Source organism: Danio rerio, chromosome 9 (genome assembly GCF_052040795.2).
Source record: "Danio rerio strain M-AB ecotype USA chromosome 9, GRCz13ab, whole genome shotgun sequence".
NCBI classification, from domain to species: Eukaryota; Metazoa; Chordata; class Actinopteri; order Cypriniformes; family Danionidae; genus Danio; species Danio rerio.
In genome coordinates, this window is record NC_141029.1 from 8,642,365 (window position 1) to 8,661,226 (window position 18,862).

Sequence of the window (18,862 nt, forward strand, 5' to 3'; positions counted from 1 at the left end):
TTTGGTTCAAGTCTACCTCAGAATGTTTTTTAAAATGATGCATGATAATGGGCGTGGAGCTCCGCGAGCAAAGAGCAAATGTTGCCACAACGGAATGAACCGCCAACTTTTCCAGCATATGTTTTACGCAGCGGACGCCCTTCCAGCTGCAACCCATCACTGGGAACATACTTTCTCATTCACACACATAAACTACAGACAACTTAGCTTACCCAAGACACCTGTATCGCATGTCTGTGGACTTGTGGGGGAAATCAGAGCACTCAGAAGAAACCCACGCGAACACAGGGAAACCATGCAAACTCGATTGCTCCATGTTTTAAATTTCAATCCAGAGAGGTCATGTTTTGATCCTCGTTTAAGCTGCGGTCACACTGAGCTTTTCCTCCCATAGACTTCCATTCATGCGCACGTGAATGAGTCAGACCTGAAACGCAGGGTCATGCGTTAAGTATCGCAGGTTGATGCGGTGCGGTTCAAGCGGGGTGAACTCTGATCTGCGAAATCGCATGATTAGACTGCGTGAGACCAATCGAGGATCAAAACATGACCTCTCTGGACACAAATTTAAAAGATGGAGCAATCGCTCGCTTTTTAAATGTTTAATCATCTTGTTTAATCCCGCCCCTTTTTGCAGCGCCGTACGACAGAATTTTCCACTTGGAATTATAAGGCTTTATCTGGTAGATCATTTATTGAAGCATTACTTTTCAAGAAAAACAAACATAAATAAATAATAGTTGGTCTTGTAACAATATATTAAAGTTTGAGAAAGTTACATTTTTGCTTTCCATGCCATTTATTTCATGTTTTAGGATACATATTTTTGCCTTGTTCAAATTAAGCATAAAGGCTGTGCTAAATATTTTGTCCTGTGCAGATGTTATTTTATGTAATTAATATGGTAATATGCATTGAATTTTATGTTTTATTTGAACTATCGAATTAAATTTATCCAACTATATGCCCCATTAATTAAATTATTTGCCCTTCGAGGCTTAATATTAAATTTAAATACTTAAAAAGAAAACAGACAATGAGCAAATGAGCATTAACTCTGCTACAAGTTTTTAACTTGAGGTTTTGTGTGTGTCCTTTTTGCTTGTTGTCCTCTTGATGTGGGTCACGTCTGCAGAACACACTGTCTCTTAAACACTTGCTGAGATCATTATAGGGCTGCATTAGTGCACTATGCAGGTTCAGGACACATACAGGACAGTGTGTGGCTTAACAGCTCATCTAGATTTACTCACACAGATATCAGAACTCACTGTGGCCTTTCTGCTGTTTTGAAGACAGCTGTTTTGATTATTCATAGTTTTTATTATTTTAAATAACTTTCTATTCTAGATCTATCTATCTATCTATCTATCTATCTATCTATCTATCTATCTATCTATCTATCTATCTATCTATCTATCTATCTATCTATCTATCTATCTATCTATCTATCTATCTATCTATCTATCTATCTATCTATCTATCTATCTATCTATCTATCGCCATGCATTAGAGTTCTAAACATAGGTTTTTATAAGGGTACACACAACGGCGCTTCAAGTCGGTGGCTGTCCGCAGTACCCAGCCACGATTCGGGACACTTCATGTTTCTGCCACGCCACAGAGAGCCATCTGAATAGTTTTATTTTAAATAACATCCGAATGTGCGTGTCTGGTATGCCGTATCGCGGTTCGGAGCTGAGCATCCGGTGCCTCAGTCAAAGTTAATTCAGTGCGCGTGGTTATTGGTGTCAGTGCAAAACTCGGCACTTTAAACTAGCACACAAATGGCTGTAAAACTATACAAAGACACAAATGATTTTGTACTCTCTGCTTGGTCTATGTCTGAGTCGTACATGTACAGCTGAATGCTTGTCCTCTCACTCGTGACTTCTCTCTGTCTACCTGTCTGTTGCCAAACACAGAGTGGGGGAGCTCTTGGCTCCGCCCCCTCTTTACATTGGCCGGGAAGTTGAAACTAATTTACATGTGGAGCAACACACCATTAAAACAGCGAGCTGTGTACACGCCCCCAAAATAACACTAACACAATATAATAAAAAAAATCTGAACTGTGTTTTGAACTAAACCTAAACTGGCACACTCAGAAAATCCATAATATTAATATTAAATCATAAAAAAGGGGTTAACTATGTGCCCTTTAAGAAAAGACTAAACCCCACACTTTCATTTCCATGAATTCATCATACAACAAATGCAAACGCTTATGGAAATTAACCTTGAATTTATTGTAGCAAGTCAAAAGCTGGTGAACAGATCTCCTTTTTGATAGCCAGAGTTATGTGCTATGGCTAAAGTACGCCAGCAAGTCAAGAGCAGTCATGGTTGACTAAAGTCAGTTGTGTAGGATTTCTTTTTGTAACAATTACTTAGTTAAAGATAGGGGAAGTATTTGGTTTTGGTGTAGCCAATGTGAAGATACTGACGGTTATTAGAAGTCCTTGAGATCAGATCTCCTATGTTGCTAGAATAGAATATAAAAACAATAGATCGAGTTGATTAGTAAACGAAAGATTAAACTGAAATTGAAAAATTAAATGTGCATCATATGGATGTTTCATTGTGAAACATCCATACACACTCATTCACATTCCTACACTACGGCCAATTTAGCTTATTCAATTCACCTATAGCGCATGCCGCATGTCTTTGGATTTGGGGGAAACCGGAGCACCTGGACGAAACCCACGCGAGCACGGGGTTAAGAAAGACACTGACTAATATAAAGGAGAAGACTACATTTCTTAAATAATGACTTTAAAGCTGTAAAATGAGTGAAATAATCAGGAGATAATACGTGTGAGCAGCAACATCACTTTAATGTGAAGATATTTTCCCACGGGCCGTGGGAAACAAGTGGCAAAGGGAAAGTAACGATTTGCAGCAGATTCGAGAGCAAATTAAAAATCTGATCGCTTGTGCGTGCACGGCTGTTTATTTATTTTAAACCTATGTACTTACATTTAGAACATTTTGTATGTTACAGTGAGCCTGCAATGCATTAAAACTTTTCCTTGCAAGCAACAATTGGCAGTAAGCGCAAATCCTCTCTCTCTGACGCGGATGCACGCGGTCAACCACAATTACTATGTTTTATAACAAATATTTCATTTAATGTTAATAGGCCTAAATAATAGCCTATATTTAAAAAATATATATTGCTACAATTGTAGCCTATTGAACAATCTGCAGTGAATCACTTACGCTTGCAGAAGTAAGAGATGTTCATGTACTTGCTTGTGCCGAGACACCGATCATGTTCATCCTCACCCCCATTATAATCAGATTTTCACTGACAGCACAAATTTAGCCTTGTTTTAGCCAAGACGTCTATGTTTAAACATCTATTAGACATCTTTTAAAACCAAAAAACGCTTGCTGGGTATGATCACAGCCACACACGGATATTAAAATGTTTCTGGATCAATAACTTAAGGACTTATCCAGAGATTGTAAATGTTTACCCATTATCTATTAAAGTACTCAAACCAGAACAGTATCTAAAACACCCGTTTTAAATCAGTTAGCGCAAACTGTACCTTTCTGACACAATAGCCATTGCTTTGGCTGCAAGGCAGTCTATGCTTAGCTGTTGGCTTGATATTTCAGAGCAGGTTGTTTCATCTGTACGTCCATACTTTGCATCAATTATCTTAATGCCAAGTTCTGCAGAAGCATTTTAATTAATCGTTTTTCAGTGAATGCATGTTAGCTGATATTGAAAACAGAGCTCACCACATTCCAAGTCAATTTGGTCACCTTCACAAGCTACAATTGATTCTGTAAGACAATAGAGAAAGAAACAAGAATGACCTGATAAGGAAACACTGAACTGGGAAAGATCAGACAGGTGGGACACAAACGTGGGTGATGTTGAAATACTTGTAGGATGAAAGACATTTATCCTCGGTTTTAAGTTTCTCATTGGTAAACACACAGTCTGCCAGTCCATTACACCTGTTTGAGAGTAATAGGTCAACATCACTACAAATGAATTTATGGAGCAAATGCAAAGCTACTTATTAAATTCCTAATCTGGAGTCTAACGCAAAAAGCATGAAAGAGTCTTACAGGGAAACGAATGCAAGACCACCACAACACGACACCCAGAATAACAACCATTTACATATTCGCAAGTGTCATTTTTGGGACCATATGTTCTTGATGTAGCAAAGATCACACTAGTATCTTGAAAAGAAAAAAACATTTTTATGCAGGCAACAGTGTATAGACCTTTTTCTTGGCTGCTGCATAGAGGGCTCCTTAGTGACCAGCGTCTTTCAGTAGAATGTTTCGAACTTCTGTTTACAGCGTTTACAATAGGTAACTTGCGATCTGAAAAGAGGTTTCAATAGTGTCTTGAGTAGATTACGGAGTGTTTTTGTGACAACTTTGAAAGGTGTGTGTTAAAGTCGTTATCATCTGTCAGATGTGGTTCAAGTGCAAGAGAAAATGTTCTCGTAGTTCACGTGTCTGCCGTCAGACATTTGTGTGTGTGTTTCCGACCTGTCAGCTGTTAGCTCAGCGGCTCTTCAATGTATGCATATGCCCGCACACACACACACACACACACACACACACACACACACACACACACACAATACTTCACTGCATTATAGAGAAAACCAAATTAATGACCAATAAAAGTCCATTACTGATACTCTGCTGGCTGATTTATATGTTGATTCTCATCGGGAGCCGTTAATATTTCATTTAGTTAGTGTGTGTTGTGTAATATTTTCCATGGTTTGCGTTTTTCTGCCATTTCAAAATGCCTCTTTATTTTCACTATGTGACACTTAATCTGTGTGTCAGTGGGACGGTACAGTAGGCTACGCATGTGTGCCAAACATTATGGTGAATTACGTTTATTTGGGTTGGTTATAAGTTTGGAAGAAAGAGAAAACGTTGACTTTAGCGATGACGAGGCTTCACTTAAACAGCTACAGCGAGGGGAAAATGCCTCATAGCAGTAGTTTTCCATCCCACTAGATCACATTAATTTTTTAAATGAACAGTCCAGGAGGTGGAGCTGATCGACAGCAGGATTAGTTGAAAGACCTTAAAAGCAGGTACAATAGATTAAAACTATAGTTTTAAATCTGTCCAAATGTGACAGTTCATACGCATCAGCTGCAGACAGGAAGTTCTTAGCATTCTCTTGCGCATACAAAGCATAATGGGTAATTTTGCGTTCTAAGATGAAGGTCTATATTTAACAGAAAATGACTACATCTTACCACATTGTAGATCAGGGATGTCAAACTCAATTCCTGGAGGGCCGAAGCCCTGAACAGTTTAGTTCCAACCCTGCTCCAACACACTTACCTGTAGGTTTCAAACAAGCCTGAAGGACTTAATTAGTTTGATCAGGTGTGTTTAATTAGGGTTGGAACTAAACTGTGCAGAGCTGCGGCCCTTTTGGAACGGAGTTTGACACTGGTGTTGTAGATAAAGGTCAGAACCCACATATGTCATTACAGTGTCTGAAATAAAAAGTGCAGCTGTAAAGCCATATTTAAACAGTCATTCTATGAAACGGGTGCCATTCCCACATTGCAATTTTCAAAATTCTTATCAAGTACAAAAAAAATAAAAAAATAAAATATATATATATAGATATATATATATATATATATATATATATATATATATATATATATATATATATATATATATATATATATAGTTATATATATATATATAGTTATATATATATATATATATATATATATATATATATATATATATATATATATATATATATATATAGTTATATATATATATATAGTTATATATATATATATATATATATATAGTTATATATATATATATATATATATATATATATATATATATATATATATATATATATATATAGTTATATATATATATATATATATATATATATATATATATAGTTATATATATATATATATATATATATATAGTTATATATATATATATATATATATATATATATATATATATATAAAGTTACATATATATATATATATATATAGTTACATATATATATATATATATATATATAGTTACATATATATATATATATATATATATATATATATATATATATATATATATATATATATATATATATATAACTATATATATATATATATATATATATATAGTTATGAGTCATTAGCTTTGTTTCCATCCACCTATTTTTATGACACCTTCAACCGCCACTGCACATTCACTGCATGTCAGGATTGCCTTCTGAGTTCTAAGGCACCTTCTTTTATTAGATGAAGAAAAGATTCACGCAGTTTGGTCACACAAACTGCAGCAAATTCAGTTTTTACTATTGATAGTTGGCACCAGTTAATCAGGAAGTGACGTCTTTTATGCATTAATCCAGTCTTGCGTATCGAGTTCATTCGCATTTTTGGATTGAAACATAGTTAGTGTTTACTTTAATAAATCAATGTAAGGGTGAAGGGATTGACCGAATAGGCAGATTTTTTTAGAAGGTTTGTAAAGTAATTACATGCTTTCTTGTAAAAGTTATTTATAGTATCCACAAAATACAAGCATACAGCATTTTATTTTGATACTTCTTGTGGCTGCTGTATTTTGTAGTTTATTTTAACATAGTAAAATTGAAGTCTTTGTTAGACACTTAATTAAGACTTATTAACGTTTAATTTTAAGATACATTTTAATGTAGTTTTGCCCAACCCTGGCAATGAGTCTGGTGGCAAGTAAACCAAAGAAACACTTACATTTATCCAACTCAGTGGTGGAATTTACAACAATGGCAGACATCAGCAAACTGCAAGTCATAAACATTACTAAAAAGAAAAAAAAGGAAGAGAGACAATTACTACTCTTACAGTGCTGATCTCACAGCAAACTAGAACACAATTTTATTCAGTAGAGAACTTTTTACATGCAAGTCATAGAGCTACATAATATCAGAGATTGTGTACTTGCCTTTCCAAATAAAAAGACACTTACAGGAAAAGACCCACACAATACCAAAAGAAACCATTGTTCTGCTGCAACCATTAATGATGTGTTTAGTTTTTACTGGTTTATATTTATAGGCTGATGCTCTGAGTAGTAATGAGCAACATCTGTGCACCAGTCTCCAGTCTTGGATAAAGAGGATAACGAGGAAAGATGAGAGATGAAGAGTAGATAGAGCTACTAAAATAAATGATATTCTAGCACGAACTGGGATTTGTTTACAGCCGATAGAATAATAATCATTGGGGAATAGCATATGAAGAGACAGCCAAAAAAAAAAAATAATAATAATATAAGGATCAATAAATATGAATTCAACAACATTTCGCTAGAGCAGGGCAATGTTTGGTCACATTTTATTTTGATGGTCTGTTACATTGCATCTACATGTCAACTAATTCTCATTAGATTATAAGTAGACTGTTAGTGTAGGTTGACATGTACTTGCAAAGTTTATTATAGTCAGTTAAATGCCTGTTTAGCAGCAGTATCAACAGATATTAAGCAGACAGGCTACTGAAACTCAAATGGACCATCAAAATAAAGTGTTACTCAATATTTTATTGTTGAAGCATCCAATAGGAAATGAAGTTTAAGGAAGTTAGATTTAGTCAGTCACAATCTTCAAGTCTCAATTTTTTTAATGAAATAAGTTGTTATTAAAATTCATACAATAAATACTGTTGTAGCCTCTTAATGTAGTGTAAATCATTAAATATAGCCCTTACATTATGCTTATGGATACAGACACACTCATAATAGTAAAAATCTATGGCTTCAGTTAAATCCTCTGCAACAAACTTTGCAGTCACATGTTTCAGGAAACTCAGAAGGGGAGGAGTCAATGTAAATAAAGAACAGAACATCTCTTTATGGAGGACGAAACCTGCAAAAATAAATAAATATGCAAAAATAAAGGATTAAACAAATCCATAAATTCCTGCATGAAGAAATAGACATGCAAATAAAAAAAAATAAATGTATATAAATAATCATAAGTTCTTGTGTAAATAAATATTGAATAGTGTGGGCAGGTAAATAATGAAATAAACTCCACGAATGTTGAGCGGAAAAAGAAAATGCCAAATAGAGGCTAATCAGAGAATGTCTGTTTCTCAATATGCATTCTTCAGTGGTCTTGCGTCCTCGTGTAACGTCATCATCAGCTGCCAAAGTTCAGTTCCAATACTCAAGACTGCAAGAACAGATGACACGTGAAACTTCCCGGATGTGTTCTTGATATCGAAGACCTACGATGCAGACTTAAGCACCGAACTCGCGCTAGAAGTCCCAGAAGCCATTGCGACTGGAGGTGGGAAGCGCAGCATTTTATTTCTCTCAGTCTCCACAAAAACGCAAGTCCATTCTCTGTGTTCTTGGAATTGAGAAGCAGCCGATGTCTGTCAATCATCAGAAGGCGGGCTTAAAGCTGTTTACACTGGACTTTTCTCCTAGACTTCCATTCTTATGCACGTGAATACATCAGACCAGAAATGCAAGCTCATACGACAAGTATTGCAGTTCGCTGCGTGGCAAAGTTCAAGCTTTGCAAACTCTGACCTGCAAAATCACATCATGTTACTGTGTGAGACCAACCGATGATCAAAACATGACCTCTCTGTATAGACATTTAAAATATGGACCAATCTCTCACTTTCTATATTTTCTTATGCCCCAATCAGATGCCACATCTGTTTCACAGCTGAAATCAGATCCTAATTTTCTGCATATGGAGATGATCGGAATTCCACACAGCTCCTGGACTACTATCCATTGGAAATTAATGACTTCTGGACTGCTGCTTGTCATGTGCAGTGGAAAGGTGGCTTGACATGGAGCAGCGACATTTTAAAATGGAAATGGCCTCTCCAGCATTTTCAAATCACTCCATTTTCAGTGCTCAACTCTGGGGTGGTTTGAATGGAATGCGTAAAAGTAGCAAAACTTACGCTTTTAAAACCCAAAACTTATGTGTAAACAAGTCCTAAGAATAGCTGGATGAAGAGACCTCTGGCACAGTGATGCTTAATTCATCATACAACACTCACAGAAAATAAGCTTGGTTTTATTGTAGAAAGATAGAAAAACTAATTTGATCAATAAATTACCTTTTTTTTTTTTTTACATCCACAGATAGAGATATGATTGAACTACACTGCACAGTTATCCAATTGAGCATGCATTATTTGTAATAAACCCATGGTTAAACATTAAAGGGTTAATTGCAGCCAATATGCAGATACCGACAAATAAGGTGTCAAAAATCCACAAGATCAGCTCTCTTCTGCTGCAAGAATGGAAAAAACACAACATATTAAAACATTGTAGATCAAATTGATTTGTAAACAAATGGACTAAAAATGCAAATTTATTAATCACTTACGCGTGCAGTAGTATGAGATGTTCAGGTACTTGCGTGTGCCGACACATGGATCATCAAACATTTCATTGGAGGCTGTTACAGTGCAGCTTTTAGCCCCCTCACAACTATACCACAAAAGTCAATTCCAATTGTTAATGCTTGTAAACGGACTCATTAGCAATCAAATTAGCATTCATTCACTATTCTCAAATGGTCAAACCCTGGACATACCTACACAGACAGATCTCTGACTAATAAAGCAATAAACTTTTAAAATGCTTTTAAAAACAAGAGGCTTTGTTAAAATTAACCCCTTCGGACCCTGTGTCCAATGGACATCACATGTCAGCCAATGTTTTTTGGGGTTCCTGAGCATTTCAACTAATTTAAAGCCTACAGTCCATGAGAGTGGGCGATTGTCATCCAATTAAATAACAGCATGATTTGGCAATTTGTAATATGAAAATAATCCAATACACTGAATAGGAGTATGGCAACACTTCACTCCAGACAGATGTAAGCCCTGATGTTCATATTCAGATTTGTGATAAAAATTACACAATTAACGCAGTTGCAGTTTTTTTTTTTCCTGTTGTGGTCGAAATTGTGTTCAACATGCAGAGAAATATGGATATGACCAAGGAAGCATTAAGTTAAAATATAAAACGATGAATGTCGCATTAGCAGGCTATCCAGCGTTTCCTCCAGTTTCATCTAATTTCGTAGGTTTTATTTTAAATCTTTTAACTTTTGTTTTATTGGAATTCGATACTGCATGGGAAACAGAAAGAAACACCTACGCATTTAATGACTCAGTGGTCCTTCAAGGTAATAAAAAAATAAATAGCTATTAACATGGTAGACTCTTATTAAGAGTATTACCTTAACCATATAAAAATCTTAGTATTGGTGTCCATGTAAATGTACTCAGTGAAAGTGCCAGACGATGTCAAAGACGGCGCAATCATCTGCCTTTAAGATGATTTCATGTGCTTTAAGTTTGACATGTTTCCCCCTTAAACGCAACTTTTGTAAAGCGTCTGCTTCATGTTGCTGTGTCAGAATCCTTGTGAAATATAGCCATACTTAGGAACGTTTAGTTTAAGCAAATTTTTCATGAACACAATCATGCGTGTTGAATCTGAAGGGGTCGCTCCGGCTGCGCTGTACTGCATGTTGTGTGCGTGTGTGAGATTACACGCATGCATTTCCTAGCAACAAGAACATAAGCCTAAACATCGCTGATGTTTTAGTCCATAGGCTATCCCTCAAAGATCTTTAAAGATGGTGTGACCAAAGTCCCTGCAAGAATTAATCTTTGGTGTGACAACGCATACCTGTGGGTACCGCTTGTTGCTTACACCCTTGTCGCAGCACAAGTGGCAACAAAATTAGGCACCAAAATGCATATGCTGATTCAGTGATCCTGCTTGTTAGACTGTTCTCACTCTCTGCTTACATCATTCAAAAGAAAAGATCCAAATTGTCCCTCCGATAATGTCAACAGACTGGACTGCCTTATAGCAACTGGCTGAATGTAAAGGAGGACCAAGCAAAATTGCTTCTACTTTATAATTGATGTTCTCAACTATCAGCAATACAACTTTTCAATGAGTGCAATTGTTTGTATTCAATACTTTATTATTTTACATATTTGCAATGCTTGTATTTAGGCCTTTTTTTATACAGTCCACTTAAGAGACAACATAAAATTTTTTTTTTCTTTATTGGCATTAATTATTTTAAAATTTAAATGGTACTAACATGCCTGTGTCAAGCCAGGTTCTTGCGGATATGTTGCTTACATGAAGAAATCTGTTAAAAGTTAACGAAAATTCTAATAAACAATTCTAATTTGAATTTAAAAGAGTTTTTTTTTTTGTCGAGCATTTACATAAATTTTACATTTGAATAACCAAAAATTACAAGTTTCAGTCTTTTAAATTTGATTAAATCACAAAAAAAAGTGATTTAGATTTTTTTTTAATCGATTGACAGCACTTAGATAGAATCTAAGATAGATAGATTATAGATATATCGATAGAGAGAGAAAGAGAAGTTTAGTGCTGTATTTTTACTTTTACTCAACTTCTTTTCTTCAACCTGCAGTCACTATATTTTCTCGTCTACAGGGATTAGAAAAATCAGTATTGTAATTTCTGACCAATTAAAAAAAAAAAAAAAAAAAAAAAAAAAAAAACCCACATAGAAAGTAAATTGCATCATACTGAATTACCTCAGAGTAAGACCCAGATGCATGTCACTGATGAAACAATGACAGATGTTTACTGTATGACACCCAGCAGGCATAAGACGTCAACATGACATTAGATTAGCGTTGTACCCCAATGTTTTGGGGACTTTTGTTTTGTTTGGAAATAAAAATCGGGTTGACAACATTGTCCATCGTCCAACCTAAAAGCAACGTCTTATGTTACAGATTGACGTTGTGTGGCTGTTACCATTATGTTCTATAAGAGGTTGGTTGTCAGTATTTGAGGTTGGTTTAAGATGTTGGAGATCTTTCCAACATCAAAAGATCTTTCTAACACAACCTAAAAACCAACATAATTTGAATTCAAAATAATATTCTCCTTGGATGCTGGCTAGACATTAAATTGGTCACGTAAAATAACCTAAATCTAACCTAATATTAATGTATCATGACGTTATGTGGCTGCAGCGCAATGACTAAATGCACTACAGAATGTTACGTTTACACAAATTACATGTAAATGCATCAGCTTTTTACAGCGTAATACTCACTAATCGAGTACTTCTAAAAGTTCTTACTTTTGACTTTGAATAATATTTACAACAGATATTTTACTCCACTTGCACTACATTTTTAGGCAAGTAATGGTACTTTTACTCCAATATGATGTTTTTAGTACTCTTTCCACCGCTGCTGAAAATCTAAAAAACTAGTAAATGTGGATTGAACTTCATAGTTTTTAAGACAAATAAATATATATTTTTTTTAAATTATAATAAAACATACTAGTTTATTACGGAAACAATTTCATATGCAGGAAATACAGATCTTTAAGATCATTAGCATTTGGAAATATCACAGATGTGGACAATGTTGATTGATGAGGAAGATGAACAAAGTTTTATATAAACAAGGTGCGATCTATACAACGAAAACCGCAAAATTAAAGTAAAAAATTTACAATCTTAATCTTTGTGATTTTAAAAATAAAATTAAGATTTTGTTGTGACCTGATGTCCATTGAAATGGAACATAATTCGGGTCTAAAGGGGTTAAAAAAAAAAAAAAAAAAAAAAAAAAAGTTCCCTATTTTCTGTCATGGTACTCATAACTATCTAAAACAGCAATTTCAAATCAGTTAGCTCAAATTGTACCTGTCTGACACGGTACTCAGTGATTCCGGTGCAAGGCAGTTTGTGTTTTGATGTCGATTTGGTTTTCTTTTTGGTTTAGAGCAGGTCGTTTGATCGGTACGTCCATAGTTTGCATCAATTATTGCAATAACACCTTGTTCTGCATGAAGCAAATGCAATATTTAGGTTATTATTTAAAGTGAAAGCATGCTACTTAATGTTGAAACAAGAGTATTGGAAATACAGCTCACCACATCCAAAGTCTTTTTCGTCACCTTCACAAGTTACACTTCTTTCTGGAAGACATTAGAGAAAGGTTACAAGTCTGCACAGAGAAGGAAACACTGAACTGGGAAAGATTAGATGAAATAACCATACGTGTTGGGATGCAAACATGGGTGATGTTGTAATAGTTGAATGACAGAAGACATGGATCAAAGCTTTCAAGTTGATCTCTGGTTAAGACACATTCTGCCAGTCCGTTACACCTGTTTGAGGGTAATAGGTCAACATCACTATTAATAGGAAATCCTTCACAGAGCAACTACTAATAATACCCCAAATCTGAGGTTAAAAGCATAAGAGTCTTACAAGTAAAAGAATTTAGGACTGTCTTTACACTCAGGATAAATTTCATTTTGTGGCTGTGTATGTCTGCAACTGTCATTTTGGCGACCATATGTTGCTGACGTAGCTAAGATCACACCAGTATCTTAAGGAAAAAAATAAGACATTGTTATGCAGTCAACATACATTACATTTAACAGAGCATGACTTCATCTTACCACATTTTAGATGAAGGTCAGAATCCGTACACGTTATTACGACGTCTGAAATAGAAGCGCAGCTGTAAGGCAGTCACATTTAAACTAGTAGCGTTCTCGCTAGTAATTCACTTGAAGTACTCAAACAATTTTGATGCAGATACACTTTCACTTTTAAACACTCAATGCACTTTAGATGCTCAATGTGCAGTCAGGAAATGTAAACAAACATTTCAGCACATGTGCATTGACTCTAACATTTGCATTTGGTAAACTAATCTTAATACTTGCGTTCTAATTTATATCTCAGCAAATCAGTGAGCAAAATACAAAACCGAGCGTGTCAAGAGCGTCTGTTCTCCACGTCTCATAGCTTTAAATGCACATATTCATGGTGTGTCAGCATCGTCCTCTGAAGCACAAGTTATCTATTAAATGAAGAAACGATTGATGCAGCTTCTCCTACTGTAGTAAATTCTGTTTTTACTGTTGATATTTGGCGCCACGTAATCAGGTAGTGACACTTTTGTTCTCTTTGACTTGTTGGATGGAAACGCTGCTTTGTTCTTACATCTTTTACGTGTTATTCCAGTTTTAGACATATTTAATTAGCATTTTAAGATTTCAGTCACACAAAGAACAGTCACGTACGAGAATGGCTTGTTCTTTTTTTAATTAATAATTAGCTTAAATTCACTGACCTTCGACAGGGACATGTACTGTAACTAGATTAATGGGATTATTACTCATTCTAAAAAATCTTTTAGTTCTGCTTACATTCTAAGTGTCATATCAACCTCTACCACTTCATCAAAAATAAAGGCAGACACACAAACGCACTTTTACATCTATTAAAAACTACATTTTAGAAATTGCATCTTAAACTGATTAATGTGTGTAACAGTGGAAATGTTCAAATTAATTTTCCCACTAAACATTGTTATATGCATTCTTGTCAAATTTGTTGTAGAAACTATGCAGTAGCCTATTTTATACAATTTAATGCAGTTACGTCTGAAAAAAAAAAAAAAAAAATATTACACCCAATTTCCCCCTTTTCAAGAGAAAATTTAATAAACTTCACACATTACTTTTTTTGTTAAACTTAAATATTTTAAATGTAAAATTACGCATCAACTTGAGCAGCTTTTTTCCCCACACTAACCGTCTCTTTCACTAATGCAGTGGTGCTGCTTTTTTGATATATTTGCTATCACTTTGCATGGGCACATCAAAATCAGCTGGAAAAATTTATAATTTTTTTTTTTTTTTAAAGACGTTACTATGGTCCCTCTTAATATCTGTGCTCCATTGATTATGCCTTTTTTATAGTCGCGGTGTACACACTTAATTCTGAGTTGGTCTACTCGAAGTTGATTGACCCAACTCAGATCAGCAATTCTGAAACAGTTTTTATTCTCTCTGTAAATCAACTCAGTTTAAGTTTAAACTCAGTTGATTGAACCTCCTTACTTAAACAGGCCCCAGATCTGTCATTTTGTGATAAAGCATAGAAAAAGAGTGAAGAGGTGACTTTTATATACAACTTATCTGCTGTCAAGTAAACCAAGAAACACTTACATTCAAACTCACTGGTGGAATTTACAACATCTGCAGATATCAGCATACTGCTGGTTACAAGCATTACTAAAAGACAAAACAAAAGAACTGATTAAAACTCCTCAGTACTTCTAATTTAACACACATTCACTTTAGACGAAAATTTAATTCAGAAGGGAACTTTTCACATATTAGTTGTACAGCTAAACAATGTCATTTTAGGTGCATTTGACTTTTCAATTTAGTAAGACACTTACAAGCCAGCAAACACACAACACTGAGCGAAAACATTGTTCTGCTGTGTCCATTGACGATACATTTACTGCTTACTGATTCATCTTTATAGGCCTGTGCTCTGTGTTAATGAGCAACACCTGTGCACTGCACCAGTCTCCAGTTTTAAAGAAAAACGCGGAACGACGAGAGATTGGCTGTTTCTCAATTCCAAGAACGCAGAGAATGGACTTGCGTTCTTGTGGAGACCGGTCTGGCCAGGTGTCCTCGGAAGAACGAACTCAGGAGACCGCGAGGGCAGAGAACTCGTCCTTTGAGAAATGGGATGCTGTTCTTCCTGATGGTCATGTGACCTTCACGCGGTTTGAATGGAAATTATTTAAACATTACAGCACTCATACAGCGATTTATTGTTTCCCCCCTCTTCAAAATATATATACTTTGCATAAAAACATTATAAATATACTCTGCACAAAATAAATAAAACTAATTTTAACACGGATTTCAGCAAACAAACACCCTTAATGTGTTTATTTTTCACACTTTCACTGTTTCATTTAGGGAAACTCCTGAGGTAAATAAGTGATATCTCTGAACTTTAATAATAAATCTAAATAAAATGCTGCGCTTCCCACCTCAAGTCGCAGTGACTTCTGGGACTTCCAGAGCGAGTTCGGTGCTCAAGTCTGCATCAGTGCGTCCTCGATATCAAGAACACATCCGGGAAGTTTCACGCGTCCTCCGTACTTGCAGTCTTGAGTATTGGAACTGAACTTGGTATTGGCAGCTGATGATGACGTTGCACGAGAACATGAGGCGCAAGAAGAACGCATATTGAGAAACAGCCATTGAGTACAAACAAAATGACTAGTTTTGGTTGAGTGGTAAGGAAGGAGATAAACAGTTTAGAATGGAAAGATCTGGAAGATGTTCCTTCTGTTGTTATACCCAAATTTCCTTCATGGTTGTTTCCTATGCCATTATTAGATCTGCAAATTCTCAAAATAATTCAAAACAAGGAGATAATTATTCCAACTAATTTTGCGACAACAATATTATTCTGTTTATACAGATTTTTACAGACCGGTCTAAAGAGCCAAAGGGTGGAAGATGAGCTGACGAGTGGGCACAGAAATTTGAACTCTTTTGGCTCGAGACTTTCGGTCTCATTCACTTCCATTCATTTTTAGAAAATAAAAACTGCTTGTTTCGCTGTTTGATGTTGCAAACTGATATTTTCTTATTGTTTTATTCTACATGGTCTGTATAGTTATGCAAACATTTGTTTGTAGAGCAAGTAGTCTGACCGTTTTCTGCCATTTATTATTCCTAGTCATTTCTCCCATAGGTGACTGAATCAGAAGTTCTAAAACAATTGCGAAAACATGCGCACTTCCGCATGACAGAATTTTAGAATAAGCTCAATAAATTCTTCAATTTAACTTAAAAATTGAAAAGAGAATATCAGATCATGTGTCAGTGTTTACTTCAAACTATGTCTAAGTTCAACTAGGACAAGCAGTAATTTGCACACACTCAATGGCTGCACTTAATAGCTTTCAAAGCGCCAAATTTAAAGCCTGACAAGATTTAATATTTGAAATTTTACAAAGTTTAGAATAATGGTTTCATTTCTCTGGGTGCTGGCACATGTCGGTGTAGATGGGAATGAGGAAGCTGATTTGCTAGCAAAAAAGGCTTTAAATAATTAGCAAATAGAAATTAAATTAGCCTTAATTGAAACAGAATTTAAAAGAATGATTGCAATTGAAATGTATAAGAGGTGGCAACACCATAAGACATTTGTACCAGATTCAGGAGTTTGTTGGAGATGAGAGGAAAAGGTACTGATATAGGAAGAAAGATGTCATCATTACAATATGAAGGATTGGTCATACATCATTAAATTACAGCCTGTATAAAATAGGAAAGCATGAAACAGGTAAGTGTGATAATTGCAAAGAATTGGAAATAATTAAGCATATCATTTTAGAATGTCCTGCTTATGAAAGAAAGTGGTTTGAGTTAATCCAAGAATTAGGGCAGCTGGAAGGTGAGGTAATTTCTTTAAAAGTCTTGCCACGAAATGGCCTTAGACAATCAAGAATTCATGAAATGTTAATTAAATATTTGGGAAACATAGGAATAATGCATAGAATTTAGAATTTTTATTTATTTATTTATTTTATATATGTAGTGTTTTATATATTTTATTTATTATTGTCTGTAGTGTATACGTGTGAATGAGTGTGTATGTTTCCCAGAAATGGATTGCAGCTTGAAGGCCATTCGCTGCGTAAAACATATGCTGGATAAGTTGGCAGTTCATTCCGCGGTGGCGACCCCAGATTAATAAAGGGATGAAGCCGAAAAGAAAATGAATGAATGAATGAATGGATCCAGTCAATTCTCAACTTTGAAATGCAATATGTTTTAATTCTAAATTCAAACAATAAATTATGTTGTAGCACACTGAATATAGTGTAAATCATTAAATGTAGCATTTACCCAAAGTATGTGGTAGGCAATTATGCAACCATTATCCAAAAAAAGCATAGGCTAATGCTTACGCTGCCTCTATGGTGGTATGAAGGAAAGGAGACCATGTGACCAAGCTAGGGGACATTCTTTATCGCTTAACGTGAAAAAAGCTTAACATTGCTTAACGGATGTTTACTGTATGACACCCAGCAGACACAAGACATCAACATAATGTTAGATTGACGTTGTACCCCAACGTTGTGAGGACTTTGCATTTTCTTTCAAAATGAAAATTGATGTCAGGCCAACGTCAATGTTCAATGTCCAATCTAAAATCAACCAAATATCAATGTCTAATGATGTTACAGCTTGAGGCTGTGTGGACGTAACAACTATGATGTCTATCTGACGTTAGATTTTGGTTGCCATAACTGATGAATAAATGTCTGTATTTGACGTTAATATGACAATGGTTTAAGATGTCGGCACAACAAAGGTTAACAGTGTATCTACATTTGAAAAGCAGCTAGGCATTATTTGACCTTGTGGCGATTCTGGTTTTAATATTCACAGACACGCAAGACATCATCATCTCATTTGTTTTTCATAATTACTGATTAAATCAATTAGTTCTCCATCTGCTTGAGTTGAAATCACTGTGCTATTAGTTTATTTTATTATTTTTTTTTTTACTGAAGGTTATATGTGTGTGTCAGTGTCCTCCTCTCTGCTTGTGCTCATGATTTGGGTCACGTCTGCAGAACACAGTGTATCCTAAACACTTGCTGAGAACATTATAGGGCTGCATTAGTGCACTACGCAGGATCAGGACACAGACAGGAAAGTGTGTGGCTTAACAGCTCATCTAGATTTACTCACACAGGTATCAGAACTCACTGTGAGATGAAGACACCCGACCTTTCAGCTGTTCTGAAGACAACTGCTTTAATTCACTATTTCATATTCCTTATCGTATTAACCTTCAATTAGTCAGTCCGTATGTCTGTCTGTCTGTTTGTCTATCGATACATCCATATTTATAACGTTTATATATGTTGTCTGTCTGTCTGCATGTATGTCTCCAATCAGTCAATCA

At 35.2% G+C, this 18,862-nt stretch overlaps 1 protein-coding gene across 1 annotated transcript; it reads right to left on the reverse strand.

Annotated features, from left to right (window-relative positions):
• Positions 1-9,061: 9,061 nt before the first annotated feature.
• si:ch211-145c1.1 lies at positions 9,062-15,366 on the reverse strand. Its single transcript, XM_087267470.1, has 9 exons — positions 15,309-15,366; positions 15,073-15,138; positions 13,513-13,557; positions 13,319-13,439; positions 13,106-13,215; positions 12,979-13,023; positions 12,749-12,887; positions 9,401-9,504; positions 9,062-9,304 (listed from the first exon to the last, which is right to left on the reverse strand). Exons 1-9 carry the CDS (start codon positions 15,340-15,342, stop codon positions 9,291-9,293), a joined length of 678 nt encoding a protein of 225 aa, XP_087123596.1. The 5' UTR covers positions 15,343-15,366; the 3' UTR covers positions 9,062-9,290.
• Between the last annotated feature and the right edge of the window lie 3,496 nt (positions 15,367-18,862).